This window comes from Astatotilapia calliptera, chromosome 15 (assembly GCF_900246225.1).
Source record: "Astatotilapia calliptera chromosome 15, fAstCal1.2, whole genome shotgun sequence".
Classification (NCBI taxonomy): Eukaryota; Metazoa; Chordata; class Actinopteri; order Cichliformes; family Cichlidae; genus Astatotilapia; species Astatotilapia calliptera.
Genome location: NC_039316.1, coordinates 15,336,631 through 15,358,878, shown reverse-complemented (window position 1 = coordinate 15,358,878; position 22,248 = coordinate 15,336,631). Strand labels below are relative to the sequence as shown.

General features: G+C 39.9%; 2 protein-coding genes across 8 annotated transcripts in view; one reads left to right on the top strand and one right to left on the bottom strand.

The window, feature by feature from the left end:
- Positions 1-4,410, bottom strand: part of fmn1 (formin 1) — a 28,866-nt gene extending 24,456 nt beyond the window's left edge. The window contains exons 1-2 of one of the 2 annotated variants that reach the window (XM_026142994.1): positions 4,204-4,410; positions 2,276-3,998 (exon numbers count right to left, since the gene is read on the bottom strand). In XM_026142994.1, coding sequence (XP_025998779.1) covers positions 2,276-3,950 — 1,675 coding nt within the window. In that variant the 5' untranslated portion in view covers positions 3,951-3,998; positions 4,204-4,410. The remainder of the gene's footprint in view (positions 1-2,275; positions 3,999-4,203) is intronic. The other variant, XM_026142995.1, reaches the window with a different exon arrangement.
- Positions 4,411-6,619: 2,209 nt separating this feature from the next.
- Positions 6,620-22,248, top strand: part of ryr3 (ryanodine receptor 3) — a 113,850-nt gene continuing 98,221 nt past the window's right edge. For 4 of the 6 annotated variants that reach the window (XM_026143502.1, XM_026143501.1, XM_026143500.1 and 1 more), the window contains exon 1: positions 6,620-6,815. In XM_026143502.1, the coding sequence (XP_025999287.1) occupies positions 6,768-6,815 (48 nt within the window). In that variant the 5' untranslated portion in view covers positions 6,620-6,767. The remainder of the gene's footprint in view (positions 6,816-22,248) is intronic. The other 2 variants (XM_026143504.1, XM_026143503.1) reach the window with 1 other exon arrangement.

Sequence of the window (22,248 nt, the reverse complement as noted above, 5' to 3'; positions counted from 1 at the left end):
GGCTCAGGGGTGTCCAACTTCAGGCCTCAAGAGCCGGTGCCCTGCAGGTTTTAGATGTCACCCTGAGTCAACACACCTGAATGATTAGTTCATTACCAGACCTCTGGAGAACTTCAAGACATGTTGAGGAGGTAATCTGGCCATTTGAATCAGCTTTGCTGGATCAAGGACACAAGAACACCGGCCCTTGAGGCCTGGAGTTCCTCACCCCTGCTCTAGCTTATAAATTGCTTAAGTAGATAAAAAAAAAAATGTATGAATGAACAGACGGACAGATGGATGAATAGATGGATTGTTAGCTGATGTTTATTTATTAATTGTTTTATTTTGCAGGTACTGCTGATGCATTAACATGCACTTGGTTTACTAATCATCAGCAAGTGTGTCCACCTGTGTCACAGCAGATTTGGCAGGTTCCTCTCGAGCATTTAGGTGTGTTAACACAATGCCACACAGGAAACATACCAGCAATTGCTGCTATACTCAGAAGAGTTATAAGAACATTTTCAAACAGTTTGACATCAATCGTTCCATGATGAAGAAGATTATTAACAGTTGAAAAATTTTAATGACCGCTTCAAGCTTCCCAGGAGAGGACAGCAAAATCACCCTAAGATTAGAGTCATGCTCCAAGAAACTACACGTTCTTTTTCACTTGACTTTATATATTTCCTTCCTGACTAGGCTACCTTGTGTTTTGATTTTAATATTTCCCCTCCTTGTTTTCTTTCTGTTTTAAACGAGGCTACTTTTTTTTTTTTAATTCACATTTTTTATCACTGAATACTTATTTTAAACCCGGTGGACTAGAAGGATGGCAAAGGTTTGATACTGACTCTGAACTGGTGTTCACGAGCTGTTTTATGGCACATTTCAGTCAGAACAGATCTGTGATTACAAGTGTGTCCAAATCAGGTGCTCTCCGGTACTTTGTGCCTGAATGAACACACGCGTACTCAGTTATGATGGTATGTCAGAGCAGCAAGGGGTCATTATTCACGGACTGCCACACATCCGTTAGATCTGATGTGCGTGTGTGTTTAACAACCCAGAGAAGACTACAGCAGTGGATGAGATTGCACAAAGACTTCGTTTAGAGCATTTGTATCAGTGTTTTAATCAATGTTTAAATCTGACAGTCAGGCCTCACCATGTACCACTTCTAACACCATCTGCTCTTCCTCTAATGTTCACTTCACTAATCAACTACTAATAGTTAAACTGAGCTCTTACACACACACACACACACACACACACACACACACACACACACACACACACACTTTACTCCTGCTGAGAACCTTCTGAAGGTATTTTATTCAGCTTAGTCCACTTTATGTTTAATGACCACGAAAGATTATCTGAGAGAGAGCCCAGTGTGACGTCTATGGTATGACCTTTTTAAAATAGTTCATTACACCTTTCACTTTCTACTTGACAGGATTCATGGAAACTACAGAAAATATGCTTTTGAGGATAAACTGCGATACATCAAAGCTTTAACTCCTCTGCCCCACACCCACCTCTGCAGTTAGCAGTAAAATAGTTGGGACTGTGATTGAATATTACTGTGCCAAAGTATTAAAAACCTGGCTCGTCTCTTCATATTATACACTGCAGTAACACTATGGATAATATCTATTAACAGCCTCAAGTTATAGACTACGCTGCTTGCTTTATCTTTTGATATCTAAGTAATTCTTTATTTTTATGTCTCACGAATATCTCCATAACATCTTTGTCAGCGTAACAGTTTCCTCACCCAGCTTTCCACCATTTAATTTTCCTGGATAAAGCCCAGCTATGGTCCTGTTTACCTATCAGCTCCAGCCAGCACTCAGCTACATATAACAACTGTTCCCATTACTCATTCAATTCATAACAACACTTCCAAAGGAATGGGTAACATGAGAAATGAAAGTCTGATTTGTGCACAGCAAGTTGGCATCCAACAGCATAGCTTCATATAGCTCTTTCAATACATTTCAGTTGTTTTTAAGGAGTTTTTATGCCACATAAAATATGTTGTACTACCAATAAAACAGTGTATTCTATGGCACAGAGTTTATGTTTTTTTTGTTTTTTTATCAGAGTCAAGATATAAATACCACGAAATAGTCATAATTCCACCGTCTACCATTGTTTTAATTCTAATGTGCTTCCACCAGTTATTCTGGAAATTAGAGTTTTGGGTAAGACTATCATATCACTACAATGACCTACCACTTGACAGCCTCCATCCATCTAAATTGTTGTTTTTTGTTAACATTTTTACCTGAAGAGAGCAGATAATCCTTCTCTGTAAACTGCTCCTGAGTGTCCCTGTGATCACTTTCTCTGGCACGTTCACCGTCTCGAGCCCCACAAATAATTGCGGTGTCTTCAAGTGGTTCAGTCCAAACTCTGTGTGATGTTTCTGCTTGCTGATCATCTGTGCTCAGTCTGGATATGAGCATAGGCGGCAGCATGGGGGACAGTCTTTCTAAGCTGCTTGATTTAATTGGAGAAACCTCCAGGTTTTCAGACAGAGAGGGCGTAGGAGAGATTTTTCCACCTGCTAAAAGAGGATGTGATGAGGCATTGTTTGGCACAACAGAGTTGATGAGGTAAGGAGGTGATTGTGGATTCAGAGACCCTTCTGTTGTGTGGCTCTGCTCACAAAAAGTCTCCTCGGGCTCTTTAAAGCCTTCACTCTCTGCTTTTGATCCCTCCATCCTCAGGGCCTGCTGCAGACTCCGTCTCAGAGCGTCACCCAGAGCACAAAGCTCCTCAACAAACAGAGGCTTGTCCCCACTGGACTCCCTGTTCTGGTCCTCCAGTGGGGACTGAGTACTGATTTCAGCTCTGCGACTTTTCTGCAGTGACACCTGTGTCTTCCATCCATCTGAGAGAAAGTAAGGTTCTTCTTCTCCTTTATGACATTCCTTGATCCAGTCCAAACTGGTGAGACTCACCCGGCGTATTATTCCTTCCACCTCCTCAATCTTGCCCATTACTCGCCGAGCTGCAGCTCTCTGCCCCATCACCTCAAGCCTCTGCTGAGAGGACTTTATGTCTGCCTTCTCTTCATCTTGTTTTTGGCTTGCAGTCTTGTTACTCTTTGCCTCCATACTAGTGTTGGAGAAAAACACTGAGTACATCTCATTGTCATATTCAGAAAGGTCAGTGTCCGAGTCAGTAGGAGTATATTTTTCCTCTTCAGACATATTCTGTCTGGGAGAGAGATGGACTGTTTCGCTCTTTGATCTAGATAAGCTTGCAGAAGAAGTATTAGGCAACTTTACTCTCCAGAGTGGCTTTAACTCGTGCGTTAAAGTATTTATATCATCTCTTTCTCTCCTAATAATTTTCTTCCTTCTTACTGTGGGAGTGCAAATGATAGGTCTCTCTTCTTCAAAATCCCACTCCTCAAAGGAAGAAGACCTCAACCTCTGGAGCTTCCTCAGTCTCCTTGCCTTCAGAGGTGCCCGTGGAGTCCCGGACACCATCTTGAGGTTATCCTGAAGGTCACTGGTGTAAACATGCCCTTCAGCTCTTCTTCTTCTCTTCCAAGATATCTGGACTCTGGGGGAGTTTGATAAAGCATCCCAAGTTTCTGTGTAACTGTGACAATTTGGCTTAGGTTTGGTTCCCAGTTGGTTGCCCATGCTCATGAAAGCCTGGCAATCTGAACACAACGGTAACAATTCTGTAAGCCAGCAGCTCTCAGATGAGTCATCCAATGCTCTGAGGGTTTCTTTAAAGTCTGTGAGGCCAGATTTGTCTGCGTGGCCAAGCATTGCTGTTTCAGCTGGACCCTCCTCCCAGCGCTTAGAAAACAGTTTTTGTTGGAAGCTGGCGGGGGTTTTGGAGGGGGACGATAGACTCCTGCAAGGGGAGAGGGATGGACTCACGCAGCTCCTCTCTTTGATGGGTCTATAGAGGTGTAAGTTGCTATAAGTCCTCTGCATGGTTTTATTTAATTATCACAGACGATCAGTGACCAACCACTGGGCCTGCTACAAAAAGAAACAGAGAAACATTTATTTCAGACCATTTTAAAAAGTACTTGAACTTGTGTAGACTTACAGTTACACACTCTAACAATAAGTTAATTATGTTTTGCTCATTTTTTAAATATATTTTTTAAATGACTAATTAATGATTGCAAACCTAAAAAAAAAGGATAAAAGGATGAAAATAAATGGATAAATGTCCACTTACTCGTAGCGAACAGTAGTGTCTCTCCTTGAAGCACCAGGTCACCCCTCTGTTGCACTCAGCTGCACTTACTGTGACATTGAGGTAACTGACAACTCCACGCCCACTGATACAACAGGATCAGCCAATCACTGGTGCAAGCTGAAAATTCTGACAAATTCTATTGGCTGATCACCTAAAGATCACTACCACTAATTCCCTGATGCCTGACAGGTACTGACAGAAGCAGAAAAACTAACAGACGGCAGGCCCGGTGGGGATTTAGACTTATTGTAATCTTCTTGAATTCAAACTATACTGAAAGAAAGACAAAATAGTTATCACAGAGTTTTGCAGGAGTATATTTATGCTTTATCTCTGTACTAGGCTATCACTTTAGGGTTAAAAATTGGTGTATTGACTAAACCTTGTGAAACAGACAGCTATGCTCCACAGGACAATATATGATATGATTTAAATTGAAGTAAAATTAATAATAATGTTGTATAAAAACAAAAAGGTGTTTGATATTATAAATTAAACAAACAAACCATGAATTGCATAGTTGTTCAATATTGGTTCATGCTGTTTTACACCATTTTCACTCCAGTCCTAACATCCCATTGTTCAGTATTTATTTACGTTTCATCACCTCAGAATAAACTCAGAGAAATTCTGCTGTCAAATGTTCTGATTTATCTCAGTTTTAACTTGCATTATTTAACTCACATCTGCCCTTGCAGAAGTCCAGTGATCAGAGACTGTATTTAGGCCAACTGTTTTCCATGCCAAGCTGGACACTGGTCAGGCTAATCTGACTACTGGCCAGCTGTCTTTGATGGATCACAGAAACATTTACAGAAAACAAACTGCTATTCATACTGCTACTAACTTTACAAAAAATAATACCTGTGACAAAGAAGATGGATGCTTATGAATCTGATTATGCAAAAATGGCATAACAGGGTGTCAAATTTAATGCGGAACAACAGTTGTTGTGAAGTGATTTTAATCTCCTATTATGTGATATTAATGTATGCACATGCAAGCCAGTGCTGCTATCTCTTCAGACCTGGCCACTGTACACTTCCCAAAACAGGGGGAAAAAAAAGAATACTCTAATGGTAAAGAGTATTCTTTACCATTAGAGTACCATATCCCTTTTATAAAGACACTGGAGCAGATAAGCAAGTCAAAGACAGTCAAACAGGCCACGAAATTACCAGACGTTAGAAGGATTGCATAATTGGAAAAAATGGGAAAATGTGTAAATAGTGTTGCAACTTTTACAAAGAGTCAGTAAAAGTGACTGAGAGTTTAGTTAAACTGTATGAAGAAAGAGCAGAATTTCCTGGATGATACTGACATTTATTCTTTTGTTGTGGCCATAATGTGAAAACAACTAAACAGATCATGCGTGATAAAATGTACCGGGACCTCACAAGATGACCACTAGATGTCAGTCATGTCTTGACATGATGTGGAGTGCGTTTTCTCATGATCAGTTTTTTTTTTTTCAAACCCACATGACTGACACCTGACTAATGCTGTAAATGCTTTACTTAGCATAGAGACGGATGTTAAATGCTTCGAAGTCAAATCCCAGTTAGATACCAGTTTGGTCATGCACAATATTTTGAATCACGAGCAGTAATCCTTAATTTTTATATCAAGTTATTTTATTTTATTTTTTGCATTTAATCTGCACTGCATCAAGTTATACTGTGAGTGAAATATTTCACACCCAGACAACTTTTATGCAATAAATATGTTATAATCGAATTTGATATTTCTTTCTGAAAACCTGACTACATTTAAGCACAATATATATATATATATATATATATATATATATATATATATATATATTCCTCACATAAAATCAGGCATTTAAGCACGTAATGAAGCAACACTTTAGGTATGTTCAACATGAAACAAGTAAAAAAAGTTTTTTTTAAAAGTCTCTACACTGATTCCACGTTGTGAAAACATAACTTTATATTTTCTTTATACTTTTTTACACTTTTAAGTTATACATTGCAGAGCATTTCTCGAAACTAAATTTACACCAGTCTCCAGATTTTTGAAAAAACTGCTAAGTGTCGGAGACGGGGGGAGGATGGTGGTGCAGACAGAGAGACGGGGACGTTCAGAACTTTGCATTCAGCTCCACTGCTGCCAGTCAAGACCAGCATGCGTCATTATCAGACAGGGAGTGAGACCAAACCGCAAACATTTTAAAAGTAATACTATTTTAGCACAAGGACCCATCCTCGTACGCACCACCAGAGCATCAGCTGCCATCATCATCATCACCACTAGCACCACCGGGAGCTCGTCCCCTGATGCCCCGTCCGTCCGCTGATCCGCACTGCTGCTGCTAGGCGTCGGGGCGCGGAGAGGGGAGGGAAAGGAGGAGGAAGAGTGGATGAGGAGTAGGAAGGAGAGGAGTGGAGGGGGGCTCGGCCGGGCTGCCCTATATGGCTGTGGATGTGCTCTCTGCTAATATCGGCTTGAGAGGCACAGCATCGCGTTTCTGCCAGCAGTCAGTGGTGGCTTCCAGAGTCTAAGCAGGCTCCTTCACAGCCATGGCTGAGGGCGGAGAAGGGGAAGATGAGATCCAGTTCTTGAGAACTGTAAGTAAAGAAAATTTCCTCGGTGCGGACAGATAGAACCAATTCACATCATACACTTCACAGTCTCCTGTCGCCAATTAACGCATTCAGAGGCAGCAGACGGCTCGTGAATTAAAGAAATCTCTTATCCGAGGGGAATTATCAGGGAAGTTTTTGTTAACGCATTGCCGGTGGTTAACTTTGCTTTCGCATATGCATGATTAATGATTGTGGAAGTTGCCGCAGGTTGCACGCTGCACCCCGCGGCCACGGCGCACCTGTCGACGTGACTCTTTATGAGGCGAATCTCAATGAGACCCGTCTGCAGGTGCAAGGGCAAAAAAAAAAAAAAAGGTGAACACCATCATGTCGTTTAATAACGCATTCCCTGCTCATTTTCATCCACCCATCATCCCTTTTTGGATTTCTCGAGAAACATTGCCCACCCCCCCTCGGCCAACGCACACAATCAGTCGCTGCTGTTTTGACTTTGTATGGTTATATTCTTTTGCCTGGGGGAGAAGAGTTTCAATAAGTTGTGCTCACACGCAATCCACCCTCTGCGATTACTATTTTAGTTGTTTGACGCAGATTGCTTACGGTGTAGCTGCTCTGCGTGGTTATGCACAGCAGATATCCTTGTAAATGATATGACAGCTTGTATGTTGGTGTGGTGGGAAAAGCTATCGTAGCGGTTTGACCGCGCTCGTATTCTTATTATCTGTTGAAGCTTTGTGACCCTGGTGTTGCGTGAGCAATAATATGACTCCCACAACATGGACAGAAGCGATGGCTACAATTTTTTTTATACTTCTTTATGAAGCTTTATTTTTTATTTATGTTTGAATCTCAGGAGGCATTTAGATGACTTTTTGCTGATTTGCACATTGGAAAGAGTTTTTCAGTTGTTGGATATATTGTAATTGGCCAATTTTCTAGTTATTGTTAATCTGTTGTCTAAATGAGAAATTTAATGAGATTATAAAGATCAGAAATACTCTTACTTGACATAAAAATTAACTGTTTTTGAAGTGGTACCAAAATGATTTACAGTACATGTTTTTGCTCAAGCAGCCACTGATTTCCATTCTTCTGTAATTCGTCACTGTTAATAATTCGTAGATTGACATCAAAGTTGCAGTGAATTGCAGAATGAGCTGCTATATTTAGCAAGTTAATGCTTGTTAGCTGTGACGTATTTCATAAGTCAGGCAAGTTTCAGACGTCTGCTGATAGATTTTAATTTTATACACAAATTAAAGGAAAGCAACAGGATGTCAGAGAAAGTGAAGCCTCTGTAGAAATACCCCTCCAGCCATTGTAATGTAATTCTTCCATAATGTTAGATGTGTTGTTGGAGACAAATTGGTTATAACTGCATCTATCCAGGAAGTTTAGCCGCTATAATAATCACTCACACCTCTAGACTCTTATTTTCAAAGAAGGAACTTGTAGTCATTTTCATTAGACCCTCTTTGGATCTTTTAGAATCTAGACAGTCAAGGATTGTGCTGAAACTGAGGGCTTGTTTTGAGACTTCATCCAGAGCCACAAATATTTGGATTATGCAGCTTTCATAGCTAGTAAGATCTTTTAAGTCGCATTGAGTTTAAGTGTTTAAGTTCGATGCCCCAGAGATGGTGATATATAAATGACCTCTGATCTATATGTCAGAGGTCTGTCTGATTGTGAGCAGTAGGCGGGACCTTGTTCTTAACAGCTCCCACTATTTGTGAAGCCTGTGATATGCTGACACATGCCTCTCAGATTCTACTGTCACAATGGCATCCCAGTTATTTGATGACAACAGCGATTTGTGAGGGGGGGGGGGCTTGTTATCAAACCTCTGTGGTGAGAGAAACGTGCCCCCACAGGAAGCCTTAAAATAAGAGCGCTAATTGAAATACACCCCATTACAAACTGTTGAACATTTAGGGATAAGCCTTTGCACGAGTGGTGTGTCTTTTGTGAAGGTAGCGGTCAAAAGTTTTTAAATGATTGTTGCCAACAAGTGACATTGTAGTATGGCTTTTGTTATGGATATGGAAGGAAAATAATTACCCGACCAAATATTTGGTAATTGCAGCTGCTATTTTAAGGAAAAACAAAACATAAGAAACAATGTAATTAAATGGCCAAATGTGCAAAGTGTCCAGCTTTGGATTCATCTTGTCAGATGGTAACAGAGGCCCAGACATTGTGATTTGCTTTAAGCATCAACGCTGCTGATGTGTAACTTTGAGAAAGCTGGCAGTCATGAGAGTTTCTCTGTCAAAGGTGAAGACAGCAGTTGCTTCTGAAACTTAATATTGTACCACCGAAGCTTACTCTCTGCTTTGATTCAGGGAGATGATTAATACTCCACCTTATGATACAATGAAATGATGCATTCATTGATTGAGACCAGGCTTTCTTTGAGCGTTTCATTTAGAATAAAAGTCATTGAGTTCATGACTTGGATCGGATTAAGGTTTATTCATTGATACTCCTCTGTTAACATATGTCAGTTAATCATTATTAAACTCTGGCCACTGGAAATACAAAAAAGGAGTATTTAGGCACTGATTTATGCATTTCGTTTCTCCTGAGAGCAGAGAGAGTTACAAGCAGTGTTTGTAGTAAATGACCAGACACATTATAAGCTAATCATTCTCCTAAAAGCCATAGTTTTAAAAACATAGTAAGTATGCAAGCTTGATAAATTAAGGATGTATTTTAGGATGAAAGAATAATGACCCAGGTCTAATAAAAGTAGGTTCCTTTTTTTCCTGGGTCTTTTACCACAATCATGTTTATAGTCTTCAAATTCATACTACCGTAAGAACATTTAGTGGAGTTTTTGCCTGAAAAATAAATAAGTTGGAATAATTAAACAACAAAATCTGCCAGAGAACATTATTTTTTCAGCCAGTGGCTGAAAACAAGAAGCCTGGTTTGTTTTGCTTCCAATCTGATTAAAATTTCCAACATTATCTCTGTAAAATGCAGCAGTGTCACATGAGAAAGCTTGACAGGAATAGCTACAGTATCAGTTGGGTTGGGTTTAACCTGTTCAGCTGCGGCTTTCTTTGTAGAAGTATTATTGGTATGTTTGCACTATACACACTTTAAAAATAAATAAATAATAAAACCTGTGTTGTCCAGGTGAGCTGCTGTTGCACTTTTTAAGCCAGGTGTTCAAGGCTTGCAGTCCACCAGTAGCTCCTCTGGGCTTATTTGGAGTTTATGTTGTTCTGGCAGCCTTCTGCATACCAAGGCGAGGACTTGAGGGGCTTAAATTTAGCCTTTTTAAAGATGATGCTTCCACAGCACATATAGCTTTGCTCGCCTGGCACTAAACTAAACCACACCAGGGGCAGTGCTTCAGCCGGGGACGCACAACACCAATGGCACTTTAACACCATTTTTATGGGGATAAAGTAGCATTTAGAAATCAAATGCTTAAACCACATAGTAATATACAGCTATTTCTGAAGCTTAGTGTGTCAAAGTAATGGACAGTGTCACTGTTCTTTCAGGTTTCAAATCAAACGTGTTGGTAGGTGCTGGTTGAAACATTTTGAGTAGGTTTGCAGAAAATATGCACTGATCTTAGTCCAAGACTTAAAGCTAAATTCCTCAAAGGGGAAAAATAGTCTAAAACTAGGTTTAATCCAACTTAAAGTGAGTAAATAATTACCAGATTACATCTTGGAGGATCTCTTCATGTAGAGTAAGGGTAACTGTTTGTGGTGCTTAATGAGTGGGGTAGAGTGCACATAACATTTATTCTTTTTTTTTTTTCTAGAGTGGTTTTGCATCGACTCTTTAAGGTTAGGTATTTGAATATGAAAATCTGTTTCAGGCAACGTTAAAATTAAATCCTGTATTCTTGAAAATGTCATTTTAGTGCTCAGCAAAGATGAAAATGCAACAATATAATTTGCGTGTTTAATTTTCACACCTCTTTATGAATATTTTATGTATCTTAAAGTTAAAAAGGTATAATCTTTGAAGTTATAAGCTGCCATACTTTGGGAAATATTCAGATGTTTTGTCAATTTAAAAAGAAATTAAAATACAGTGGTGCAATTTCATTCACCTTTTTTGCAAGCAGATGCAGTTTCTAACTGTTTCACTATGGAAATGCTTGCTGAATGTTTAATAAATTGCATTGTGTGTATGTATACCATTTAACTTTCCATTTTAATATTTGAATATCGTTTCTAAAACTATTTGAAAATAAAGTGTAAACAGCTTCTCCTGTTTCATGTAATATGGATACAGAATAATGGCGATTATTGCATTTTCTTTTTTTTAAATAACACACGTTAATGTGGAAATACAGGTGTGGCATTTCATTTTCTTTTTTTGTTTATTATGGTCCTGCATGGCTTCCATATCTGACACTAAATGAAGTGTAATGCCGTTCAACGCTGATTTCGAGCTACTCACAAACTAAACTGGAGAAAAATGAGACCACATATTCTGTCTTGCTTGTCCCCATAACTAATAATGAATAATTTCACAGAGGCAGCTTTGCATTTATAGCAGACGACTAAATCTAGCATAGCCAGCAATACTGAAAAGTAATGGGCATGTTAAAATTTCCATATCATGATTCTGCAAGGATCCACTGAGCGTGTGAGAGCAAGACTTCATGCAGACATCTGTGCGCCTGCCAATTTTTTGTGACCGCTCGGGATGTGTCCATAGAGACAAAGCACTACAATGCATGAACTATCCACTTCAAGCGGGCTTCAAAGAAATATAACAGGTCTGTCTACTCATACACAACAGAATAAGTGGCACTGCAGCCTGATTGAAGGATGGAACATGTTCCATGTTGCACTAGTTGGCGCCCTTGCAAAGTTTGTCTCTCTAATAAGATATGGAGTGTTGTCCTGTAGCCTCAGGTGAACCTCCCTGAGCTTGATCTAAATTGAATAAGAAGGATTTCCTCTGTATTGATTGAACACGCTGTGATGGCAAAGCAACTGCGTGTTCTCTGGCAGGTCCAGTTCTTTACAGTCATCAGAACTGAAGGACAGCGAGGCTGCTGCCATCCTCGCCATTTACACAACCTTGATGTAATGGTCGTGCACTAACTTTTCTCCTTCTCCATGCTTTAGATTTCTACATGCAAAACTAGGGCTGTTTAACTGAACAATAAATGAATTGGTCACACAAGATGATATAGATATAAGCTCACGTGGAGTTGCATTAGCAGGAAAATGTCTGTCTTTCATTGTTCTTCTGTTTGCTAAAGCTAGTGATACCTAATCTTCTCATTATTCAGTTTCCAGCCATTTTAACTAGTGTTGAACAGCTTATGTAATGCCCATAAAACATGAAGGAGGGAGGGAAAGGCTCTTGTCTCTTAACCCAGTGTGAGGCTTTTGGGTATGCCTTCACCTGGAGACCTTATGTAAGTGTTCATTCCCAAAAAGCTGCATGTAAAAGTTTCATATTTTGTTTTTGCTTTTAAAACAGCTATGCCTTGTTTTGCTATCCCACAAAAATGCTGTCCCCATAAGATGTAACCAGTTAAATGAGCAAACATTATGCAGTCATAATCAATAATTATCTCTAAAGTCACTTTATAGAGCAACATAATTTCAACCTACATGCCTTGAGTTTCATATCCCAACCAGGAATCCAAGCAAATGTAGTCTGTGTCTTGGATAGACTGTTCAGTTTCAGCTTCAGACGTTGTGCAGCAAGTTGCTGTGGGGGTCCAGGTAGAGTCAGCATGCGAATCCCAGTAGGCGCAGCAGCAGCGTGAGCGGACTCTCAACCTAAATAATTGCCTTCATTAATCAACAGAGGACAGCAAAAGGTGCAGGCACCGAGCCTCTTAAAGTTTAAGTGTCTCTTAGGTCACGTAGTTCATTTTCAGTTAAGCGCAGCACAGTTTAGCTTTTTGTTACATCTTTGGCCACAATGGTGTTTCCTACAGGAGCCAGTTAGCATTTTAGGTAAAAGAGGATTAATTAAGGCTTCAGGAGGGTATTGTCTCTATTTTTTTTTTCCTTTTCTTTTTTCTCCAAACTACAAGAACCTACAAGAACACTTCATACAGTGACTGTTTTAGTTGTTTTGCATGAGAGATTTATATGCCCCCCCCCCCCCCCCCCCCCCCTCGGCCTGGAGTGGAAGCAGCACTCAAGGTAGTAAGAGTGAACTAAAACAAGCCAATCTACCAAACAATAAACTGTACTTTACGATAAAACTCCTTTGAGATGAGCAGAGCTGCAGATTCAGATGGCAGTTAATTATTTTCTCTTTGCCATTTGACGCAAGTTTTTTTTATAGGAGCTTTAAGTGTGCTGAGCATATAAGCATTTTTACAGGGACACCTTGGCATACAGTCAGTTGGGTGCCAAGTGCATTTTACAGTAATAATAAAGTTCAAGGACTCATTTCCACGTCATTTTAAATAAACAGAAATAGAAGTATTGTTTACATTACTGATCCCACCATTTAATAGCATTTTTAGATGTTCCACTGTTTTAGAAATAATTATTATGTTTGTCATGTTGCTAGTAATTCTCTCGTCATCGGTTTTTCAGTGAACTTCTATTTGTTGTGTGCATCCAGCCATGGCGGGTGCAGTGTAGAAATGACATCTTGCAGCAGGATGGATTTGGAATTCATGTCTAGCCTTTGTGCGGAGGGAGGTTTACCTTGTCTCAGACTGCTACTGATCTATGGCAAAACGCTTAAATGCTCAATGATTTTATCCTGTCACGTCTTCTATTGAGCCACAGCTGTCCAGTCTGTCAGAGGAATTAAAATTTGACCTTTGTGAAATGTGTTCTGAAGAAGCTGTATTTGCCCTAACATGTGTGAGGCTACAGTAGCATCAGAGCTAAAATTTGCATCAAATTTGACACACTCAGCGCTGACAGCATGTGGACTAATACACCTGATGCTATAGGCTAGGAGCTGAGTGCTTAGAGGGATAAAAGAAGGCTGAAGTCAGTCTCAGGTGAAAGTCTTCTCTTTACCTGATATCTGCAATTCTCTTCCTGTCTGGTTCTCAGTTCACGATCACACACATACACAATCTTCTCACAACCCACTACACTTTGCCTGTGTCCACTCTATCTCATCAGACAGGATGATAGACCGAGAGACTCCCCAGTTCCATCTCAAGCCCCCCCCCGCGCGCGATTTTTCAGCGCTTCTGCTGAGGTGGACGTCTCGGCCTTGCACGCATGGTGGCCTCTATTATTTGAAGCTGCTCTAAAGCAATATGCATACAAACTAAGCCAAGAAAATCCAATTTGTTATGAGGACACCATATAAATCTTGGGGTCTGTGATCCATGGCAGTGTACCGCTGGGCAAAACCTACCTGAATGCAGAATTTTATTTCTTTTTCTTTTTCTTTTTAAATATAGAGCTTAGATGTGTGGTGCATTATTCATTTTGAGCCATGATGTTATCTCAGGTATTCACACAAACTTGCATATGAACACCTACACATATAAAAGACTTTAATATACATCCAAGTTAAGCGTGACAGTGACTGTACAATATAAAATGCATCTTCAATGACAAATCGGTGTGTAGCTCCTGAGGCCTGCGAGATTCCTGTTTTGTTTTTTTTGTTTTTAAACATGTGCTGAAGACATGTTTCATTTAAAAAAAAAAAAAAAAAAAAAAAAAGACTTTCCTCAAGGATTCTCCAAGACTGTCAGATAAGTTCAAACTATATTTTGTGATATTTTCTTAAGGGTTAGTTTTTTTTTGTTTTGTTTTTTATGAAAATCCCCATGGCAGTAATTATAGATGACGACAACAAGAACAAAATAAATGATGTATTGATTATACATGACATCAGCGTTTCATTGTTTTGTACAAATGACAGAAGCTTAAATGAGTTTAATTGAGTATTATTTTACAAAAGTGCTTCAGTTTCCTCTGTAGTTTACTGAGTGTAAAAGCGATATTATAGAAGCGATTAAAATTAATCTTCCAGTCATGTCTTAAATCCAGACAGATCCGTTGTTTCTCTAGTGGAAAGAGAGAGATGGGGGAAAGTTTTCACCTTCAGCCACTTGAAGTGTTTGACAGATAAACTATAATTTTTTTCTTCTCTTTTTCACGGCTATGAATACTATTATAGATTTAAAACAATAAGCTCAGCATTATATGTAAAAACACCAAAAATGGATAGAGCACTCAAGCTTCAGACTTTGCTTTTTATACTCCTGTTACTATATCATGTTAGTGATATAGTAACAGGCACACAGCTTTGGCTGTGTAAACAGCTGCTCCACCCAGCTGCTGTTTAAACCCTCGGTTTGTGAGAGACAGCCAATCAGAAGAAAGTTGGCTTAATGAGAGGGTTGCGTTAAAGGTAGAGGATCTAAAGCAGATTATTACAGACAGATTGATTCATATCTTGTATATGACTCATACTCATAGTGGTTTACACATTTGATTGGCAAACAAAAGGTTCCTGCGGTGGGGGAACAAATCTTTTTGTTTTTGTTTGCATCAGGAAGGGCCTCTGGTCTAAAACATCTGTCGAGTCAAACATGCGGAGCTGCCTGCTGTGGACCCCTTGTGATAAGGGAGCAGCTGAAAGTAACTATATAATTACATCCAATATGGCACCTATGCATTCAAGAATTTAAAAAAATGACCTGGGCTTTCTATGAAGAGAATTTAAATTTATTTTATTTTATTTAAAAACTGGTATAATTGAATTGGAAACTATCTTGAATAAGTTGAATGCTGATTGGTTGTTTTTGCTGATTTTTGTTTCTGTACTTTGGGACTCGTTATTGTGCAGTATAACTCTTTCCTAATGTTGTGTCGGGCTGTAAAACTGAAACCCCATCTTGACCAGCTTTTCTTAAAAATAGCTGCTACCTGCAACAAAGGTTAAATATAAATGAAAAACAACACATTTGTCGAGTGTGAGAATTCCAGGGTTTTTTTTTTTTTTTTTTATAGACCAGTAGATGGTAGAGGAGAAAAAGGTGAAACTTAGAGTTAAATCAAAACCGACTGAGTTCAGGGCCCCGCTACACATTGTCAAGAGAAGTGAAATTAGACGAGTTACAGCAAGACTTGCCTGTCAAACAACAAGATGACTGAGAATTGACAGGAGGGCTGGAGCAGTAAGTGACTACACAGGAAGCATGACTGCAAAGGTCAATGTTTCTCCCTTATATTTAGGAAAAACACATTATGCTTTCTGTCAATATGAAATGTTAATAATTTACATAGCTAATAATTTACTGCTCAGCGACTATAAATTATTCTGTACTTTTTTTATGCTGAATGATTTTTGTTTGTGCTCTGAGGCTGAATGTGTGTTTTGTTAAGAGATTTATAAGTAAAGGGAGAAGGGAGGCTAGCTTTTGTTGTTAATGACTCAAAACATTGACTGACGGAGTGTAACAGCTACTGCTGCTCACACACAGACTTGTATAGATGATGAATTGTTATTCCAGGAGGGAGTGCTGTGGACTTCTGTGGAAGATTAAACATCTGGAATGAAAGGACATCTTTCTCCTTCTTGTACAATGCTGTCATTTATTTGTCTTTTGTTTTGTTTTTTAACAAAACACCTTAATTGTAATGAGTATGTTTTGCATGACAAGAATAAAGATTAAATAAATGTAAGATCAAATCAATAACTGGATTCCAGGTTTTATACTTGTGTGAGATTCAAGGATGGAGCGATTTCATGAATCTTAAAGCCAAATAGCTTTTCAGGTGTGAATGGTGTTATACCATCATGTTTTTTTTTTTGTTTTGTTTTTTTGTTTGTTTGTTTTTGCTTTGTTTGAGTTGGGCGTACTGTAATTTGAGCATTTATATAATTTTAAAGATTTTTTTTTTACCTTAAGTATCAAGACAGTCAAGAATGAATTGGGCTTCAATTCATCATTTATTCCTTAAGATAGACCAACTAAAGACTGAGAAGCTACAGATATAACATTGCAGCTGACTGTTCTGCTAAAGTTCAGTTTGTCTCAAACAAAAATTGAGGCAGAGCAGAAAACAGGCTGTGGCCTAATCTGACGTACCTCGCCCATTAACCAGAAACACTGAGTCTTTGACTTGGGTCATTAGCTCTCATTCAGTGCAGAAGATTATTTCTACCTTCAGGGGCATCTTGGCTTTTGAAAAATGCTCATAAAGCTACAGTAAAATGTCAGATTACTAATTTATCAGGTTTTCAGTACTCCTGTCTTCTTCAAGTACTATTTCTCACTGCTACTACAGTCTGTCAGGCTTTTCTCTTATCATTTTCTTTTTACCCAAGGCACTTCAAGGTTATAAAAAAATTAACATAAGGTTGTGAGATTGTGAAAAATATCCTCACTTATAGTGAAGTTCTTGGAGTTGACTGATCAGTCATGAATGAATGAAATTTTTAGATCTGAAAAGCAGTTGTTTATGAAAAAATCTTGTTTTTCCATATCAGAAACTTAGATATCAGATCCATATCAGATGGGCATCAACATCAATGTATATCAAGCTTATCAGGTTGTAGTTCTCACACATCTACACTGTTTCTGCTTTGCTCTCCATGTTGTTAGCTAAGCTTCACTGAAAACTCGTAGCTCAATCTGTACTTAGCACCCTGCCTGACATTTATGAGAAACATGACTCCCGAGCAGACAGGGCAATTTTGACAGACTACCCACTGAGGCAGTGTGAACAAGGAGACGAATGTGCTGGGATTTCCTTGATTTCCTTACATTTCTAACCACCAAAGCCTGTCTGTGTTGATCTCCACTGAACGTGTGCAAAGCCTGCATATCAAAATAGAAACACTGAGGGATTGAACAGATTCACCTTTTCTCAAGTTCACATTGGTGGCAGCGCCGGGCGAGTTGTGGGAGTTTATTTGGTATGCTGGAGCATGGGGAGTTCTCGGGTGTCAGTTGGTGGATGCATCAGGCAGCGCACACACGCCCACCTGTTGCTGTCTGTTGAGCCAGGCTGGCTGTTCAGTTATTGAAGTAGAAGAAGAAAAAGAGTGTAGGAAATGCTGCAAGTCTGATAGAGAGTCAACACAGTTCCAGTGGTCATACAAGGAAATCTCTAACCAGTGTAAGAAACGATTTTGTATTCTTTAGATTGGAGATGTGTCAAACTCACAGGATTCAGAGGACGGGTGGGGTTGGTTTCGGTGTGGGCAGGGTCAAGTTCCCGCTCTACACTTGAAAGCTGAGGAATCAGCCACCCAACCCTCATTTACCTCCTCCTGCTACAGGACAGGGCCCTATACATAGTAATGATGCTGGTCTTTAGCTGTCTAGCAGATGGTCACGCTGTTTCTACAGGGATCACTTTGCCTTAGATTCACCAGATTCTCTGGCTTGGAATCAAGTCAAGAGTGCAGAGACAGACAGAAAGTGTCTTAAAGTGTCTTGGCTGTGGCCACACATGGCCATTTCATTACTTTTGGGAAACTGATCATAGAGATGGGATTTTTATGGGAGAAATTCACTCCTTACAGTGTCCCCTGTGGTTGTTTTTATTTAGAACCATCGTCCATTCTGCTCTTCCTCCTGTTGCTTCACACTGCTCAGATGACAGTTTGTCATCCAGTTTATGCAGATTCCTGATCTCAGTGCAACTCTGACCACTTCTGGTTCTAAAGCAACACTATCAAAGTGAAGCTGGCTCTGGAAGACACTGTGGTTGTCTGATTTTATTGATTTCAAATATGCACAAATCCGTAATAGTTGTCCAGTCTTCAGTGAAGGAGTTTCAACTTGTATTGCAACTTTTTCCTACTAACAAACAGAAAATTTCACTAAAAAGCCATCTGTGATTTGGTCATAGTCAAGTCACCCTAGGGTAAATATAGTATGCTGGTAATGGTGCCAGGCCCCATTACTTTCACAAGGCCACCAGAATTCCAAACAGCTGAAAAGAAAGAGCCGTATTTACTTGATTTTAAAGAGGTGACAAGTCTTGGGTCATCCTGTGGCCGTATTGAGTTTCTCCATCTGTAGCCTGTAAGAGCAAACTGTGTTTCCTCCATCACACTACTAGAAAGAAAGCTGCAGCATTGATTCTGAGGCAATACTGATGCTTTCTGCTATCAGTAATCACCTCCCTGAAGCCCACACTTGGATTGTGGGTTTTTAAAATGATGCCCATATGCGGTACTGTGCCAGTTTTACCACCTACTTATTTCACCATGACATTTCACTGGATTGTTTCACTTGGATCATATAGAACGACCAAAATATATTTTTAAAACCACAACTTTGTTTTTTTTTTTTAAATGCTTCTTAAAAATCCAATTGTTAGTTTCTTTATCCATTAGAATAGAATAGAATTCAACTTTATTGTCATTGCACATGCACAGGTACAGGGCAACGAAATGCAGTTTGCATCCATCCAGAAGTGCTTTAGTGATATAGATATATTACAATATATATTAGCAATAATATAGATATGTGAGTATATTACAGAAATGGGTCTATTATGGTATGTTATAATGTACACGGTATGAAGTATGTTGTGAATATTCTATAACTATAAGTATGTACAGGCTGTAGTGAGTACAAGCTATGTACAGGATATGAACAGGATATAAATATGAAAAACTATACAGAATATAAAATAAATAACTTTACAGAATCTGGGATATACAGCTATACAGAAATGGGAACTATGCAAGTTGTAAACAGTTGTAGGATTAAAAATTATCGAATGTACAGAATGATTATTTACACAGAGCTATACAGTAGTGCAGTTAAGATAAGTGAGGGTGTAGATAGTTTCTACAGAGGCTATATAAAGTGCTAGTGGTTGTGAGTGGTGGTTCAGTCCATGTTATTATTGTGTTTGAGGGTACAGTTGTCCATTGTGGGTGTGTGTATGTTCAGTCCATGAGTTTAACGTGGGTCAGATGTCAGGAGGCAGAGTTCAGGAGTCTGACAGCTGTGGGGAAGAAGCTGTTCCGGTACCTGGTGGTCTTAGTCCGGAGGCTCCTGTGGCGCCTCCCAGAGGGCAGGAGGGTGAAGAGTCCATGTGATGGGTGACTGGGGTCTTTGATGATTTTCCCAGCCCTTTTCAGACACCGCTTCCTGTAGATGTCTTTTATGGCGATGCGCTGGGCAGTTTTCACGACCCTCTGCAACGCCTTCCGGTCCGAGGCAGAGCAGTTCCCATACCAGACTGTTATACAGTTGGTCAGGATGCTCTCGATGGTGCAGCGATAGAAGTTCACCAGGATGTCTGAGGACAGGTGGTTCTTCCTCAGAGTCCTCAAGAAGAAGAGGCGCTGGTGAGCCTTCTTGACCAGCTTGGAGCAGTTGGTCGTCCAGGTGAGATCCTCAGAGATGTGGACTCCCAGGAACTTGAAGCAGCTCACACGCTCCACAGCCGTCCCCTTAATGTGGATGGGTGGATGTGGGTCAGCATTCCTCCTGTAGTCCACGATGAGCTCCTTGGTCTTCTCGGTGTTAAGCAGCAGGTTGTTTCTGTCGCACCACTCAGCCAGACGATCCACCTCCTCCCTGTAGGCGGCCTCATCGTTGTCACTGATGAGGCCAATCACCGTGGTGTCATCTGCAAACTTAATGATGGTGTTGGAACCATCAGCAGGTCTGCAGTCGTGGGTGAAGAGGGAGTAGAGGAAAGGGCTCATCACACAGCCTTGTGGTACACCGGTGTTCATTGTGATGGTAGATGAGCAGCGGTTATCCAGCCGGACATGTTGGGGGCGGTTGGTCAGGAAGTCCAGTAACCATTTGCAGATGAGGGAACTGATACCCAGGTCTGTCAGTTTCCTGATGAGTTGTGAGGGGTGGATTGTATTGAATGCTGAACTGAAGTCTATAAACAGCATTCTGGCGTAGGTGTTGTTGTTGTCCAGGTGTGAGAGGACAGAGTGCATTGCGATGGAGACTGCATCCTCTGTGCTCCCCACCAATTCCGAATTGGTGGGGGTCCAGGGTGGGGGGGAGACAGGATTTGAAGTGTGCTAGGACCAGTCGCTCTAAGCACTTAGTGATGATGGGGGTGAGTGCTACTGGGCGGTAATCATTGAGGCAAGATGGGTTGGAGTTTTTGGGTATCGGGACGATGGAGGTGGATTTGAAGCAGGCCGGTACCACAGCGTGGGCCAAGGACAGATTGAATATGTCTGTGAGCACTCCTGCAAGCTCCCCAGAACACGCTCTGAGAACACGCCCGGGGATGCCATCAGGGCCTGCAGCCTTGTGGACATTGATCCTGCTCAGCACCGCTCCTACATCGGTGGGAGAGAGAGTCATAGGTTAATTTCTGACATTGTTTTAGCTGTATTTCAGTAGTGGTGAGGCATTAGAAATTTGCTTTTCTTGTGTTTAAACTTAAAGTTGGTGAAATGTACTTGCTGCCACTTAAGGTCAACTAATCCAGTTGCTGCTCATGTGGATCAAAGCCTTCAGTAGGATTAAAGTCACTGGTCAGTCTTTCACAGGACCAGCAGCCAGAAGAGCGATGTTTGCCCTCATCAATATATATTGCACTGTGCAACAGTCTTGAACAACCCCTCATTTCTTTATGTTTTGCTTCCAAGGAGATAGTTTATTGTATATTTTCATTCTTCAAACTAGTCTTGAGCTTTTTGAAGGTCTTTAACCCTTTCATGCATGAATTATGACAACCTCAAGCAGGATTTTTTTTCTTAAGTTTTTTTTTTATTCATCTTTAGGCATGACAAAACTATTTTTGAACTTCATTTTTTAACATGTACTTTTCAGAGAGTTTCTTTTACATCCATTTAGGTGGACAACATATGTTTTGACCTATGAATTTGGTATCTCCAAGTATACCATCAACACTGACACAAATACAAGAAAACAGCCTTTGAATAGCTATCCACTGTAGTGACCACTATAAGTGAAAGGGTTAAAAAGTTGTTGTTTTTTTTTTGGGGGTGGGGGGGGGGGAGGGGGGATTTTGGGTGGTTTTTGTTTTTTTTTTTTTGTTTTTTGTTTTTTTTTTTGTAGCTGACCATTTTTAGAGGAGTTATTTTGTTGTTGTTCTTTTGTTTTTCTTAAGCTGTTTAACCCTAACCTATGAATCATTCATGCACAAAAATGCACCTAACTCAAGGGATGGACCAGTGTTGTTTACACATAACAGACAACTTGGCAAAGAACCAATTTTAAATCGTGTCCTTAGGCACTTTATCACAAAAATACAATTTTTTTCCTTGAATCTTCAAAAAAATCTTCAAAGAAGCTATTTGGTTACATTTCAGCCAATGGTGCTGGAAATTCTCTCAATATTAATTGAAGTATGACTACAGAAAATAAATTCCAGGTTGTAATCCACCATAAGAAAAGCACATTAGTGGGAACAGTTTTGTTTTTTTAAGCATGACAAAGATCCCATATTTCCTATGCAATAACAGCTTATGTGGATAAACAAATACACAGCGGAAGAGTCTCAGTCATGGATTGGCCTCCTCAGAGCACAGACTTCAGCATTAT